The sequence below is a fragment of the Haemaphysalis longicornis genome, unplaced genomic scaffold, assembly GCF_048455015.1.
Source record: "Haemaphysalis longicornis isolate Haplotype H1 unplaced genomic scaffold, Haemaphysalis longicornis Haplotype H1 scaffold_10, whole genome shotgun sequence".
Taxonomy (NCBI): Eukaryota; Metazoa; Arthropoda; class Arachnida; order Ixodida; family Ixodidae; genus Haemaphysalis; species Haemaphysalis longicornis.
In genome coordinates, this window is record NW_027526204.1 from 43,661,193 (window position 1) to 43,663,724 (window position 2,532).

The 2,532-nt window shown below is 56.4% G+C and overlaps 1 protein-coding gene across 1 annotated transcript; it reads right to left on the reverse strand.

The window, feature by feature from the left end:
- Positions 1-557: 557 nt before the first annotated feature.
- Positions 558-2,244, reverse strand: LOC144159808 (uncharacterized). Its single transcript, XM_077691490.1, has one exon. The coding sequence runs from the start codon at positions 2,242-2,244 to the stop codon at positions 1,024-1,026; it is 1,221 nt and encodes a 406-aa protein (XP_077547616.1). The 3' UTR covers positions 558-1,023.
- Positions 2,245-2,532: the final 288 nt, after the last annotated feature.

A 2,532-nucleotide genomic window follows, 5' to 3' on the forward strand; every position in this document is an offset into this window, starting at 1 on the left:
ATGGTCGAATTACGCCTCGCTGGAGCATCTCATCAACGTGGCTATCGATGACGGAACGTTCTTTGGCCGAAACGCGATACGGTCGCTGGCGCAAAGGACGATGAGAGCCAGTGTCGATTCGATGAGAGACGGTTGATGTGCGACCCAAAGAAGTCTTCTGACAGTCAAAGGTAGATTGAAAACGCTGAAGAAGGGTCAGAAGCTGGTCGCGCTGAACAGGATCGAGACTGTCGTCTACGGCGGTAACGAAGGCAGCAGTGTCAAAAGGTAGAGGTCGGCTCATTGAATTGATCGACAGAGGGGCTAACACATCCGGGAAGTCGACGAGGTGGCTATCAACAGCTTCCACACGCCCAAGGGACTCACCACGAAGCACAGTTAATGGGGAAGGAGATGCATTGCAGACAGCCATAGTGCCTGCCCCATTCTCGATAGTAAGGACGGCATAGGGGAGAGAGGTACCTTTGCGGTGGGAAAAAAGATTAGAGGGCGTGAACACGCCTGTTGCCTCGGAAATTGTGTCACAGGTCACTGGTATCAGAACAGCAGAAGCTGGCGGAATCGTGCAATCGTTGGCGGCGCATAGCTTAGAAGAAAGTGGAATACTGTCCTTTTCGGAGTCAAACAGAGGAAGTAAAGCAAGCTCGGCACGGGCACAGTCAATAATGGCGCTATGACGTGACAAGAAGTCCCACCCTAAGATGATGCGATGGGAACAAGAGGGCAGGACGAGGAACTCGATGATGTAGAGCTCATTTTGTACTAAAATCCGGGCGGTGCAAACTGCGATGGGCTCGACGTGGTGCGCTGTGGCAGTACGGAGATGAAAACCGGAAATTGGCGTCCTCACTTTTCTTAATTGGCGGCAAATCTCTTCGTCCATAACAGATACAGCAGCTCCTGTGTCAACTAAGGCGCAAGTGGGGATTCCTTCCAAGTCTACTTCAATCGTGTTCGCAGGGGACAGACAAGGGCTTCGGTATTTCGACGGCGCCGCAGTTCTTGCCTCCGGAACTGCGGCGATTAGTTTTCCTCCGGGGCAGTCGGACGACGCCTCATCGGCGAGATGGAACGGCGTCGAGGAGAGACGGATCGACGGGCACCAGAAGAGAGTTCGTCACGAGAAGGCGGAGAATAGGGCGGCTCAGCATGGGCGTCGTTGTAAGGGCGGTAAGGAACATACGCGTTATCAGCGTAGGCTGGCCGCCAGTAGGCGTCTCCTGGCGGTGGAATCCCACGGCGGCAATAACGTGCGACGTGGCCAGGAATTCGACAAGAGAAACATATTGGCCGGTTATCAGGCGTTCGCCAGGGGTTGGTGTGGAGCGGCGACGGGCGAACCTGAGTAAGATGTGGCGGCGGCTGTGGGCGGCGTCGAGGCACATAAGCGTGAGCCGGGGTCCGTGCCGCAACTTCAGCGTAGCAAAGTGACGGTGCAACAGGCAAGGGCTCGGGAGCAGCTGAAATGGCGTCAGCGACTTGCTCCCGAATTATTTGATGGAGTGGCGACGACTGGGCAGGATCTTGTGTCGGCGACGACTGCTGCGGTAAACAAGGCAAGAGAGAGATCTGCCGGGCGACCTCCTCACGAATCAGCTCTTTGATGCGCCGCAGCAGGGACGGGTTTCCGTCGACTTCCAGCGCACAGAGTGGGTCGTCACGCTGCGACAGTCGGCGACGAGTCAAGGTGCGCTGCCTGCGCAACTCTTCATAACTTTGGCACAGGCTGACGACTTCGCTTACGTTTTGGGGATTTTTCGCAAGCAGCATCTGGAACGCGTCCTCGTCGATGCCTTTAAGGATGTGCTTGACGGTGTCTTGCTCAGGCATCGATGGATTCGCGCGTCGGCAGAGATCTACCACATCCTCAATGTAACAGGTAAAGGTCTCACCGGCCTGTTGAGCCCGCTCTCTTAAGCGCTGTTCCGCGAGAAGCTTGCGCACAGCTGGGCGGCCGAATACACGAGTAATGTTCGTCGTAAATGCGGTCCACGTTGACCTATCAGCTGGGTGGTTCAGAAACCATTGTTCAGCCACGCCCCTCAAGGAGAAACCCGCGTTACTGAGCTTCGTGACCTCGTCCCACCGATTGTAAGCGCTTACTCGCTCAAAAGAAGAAAGCCAGTCCTCGACGTCCTGGTCGTCGGCGCCACTGAACTGCGGCGGGTCACGCTGGCGGATAGCGCCGGAGCAGATGACAGCCGGCGGGGAAGGTGGCGCGGTGTGTTGGGCATCACCAGGCATGGTTGACTCAGTGGGAGATGGTAGGGTACGACTGCGGAGCTCCAGTCTCGAGGGTAGACGGGATGAGCTGAGGCGGAGAACCCGCACACTCCACCAAACTGTAAGATGGGTTTATTTGCGAAGGCAAGGCAGCAGAACGCTCAGCGAAGGCAGTCCGAAGCAAGCGGGGCTGACGGCTGGCTCTCACGCGCTCTTCTCGCGGTCCAGGTTGATGATGATCCCTGTCCGGCTCACTGGTTCTTCATCTTCCTTGAAGCTGTATTACCATGGCCAATCTCCTTGAAAGGG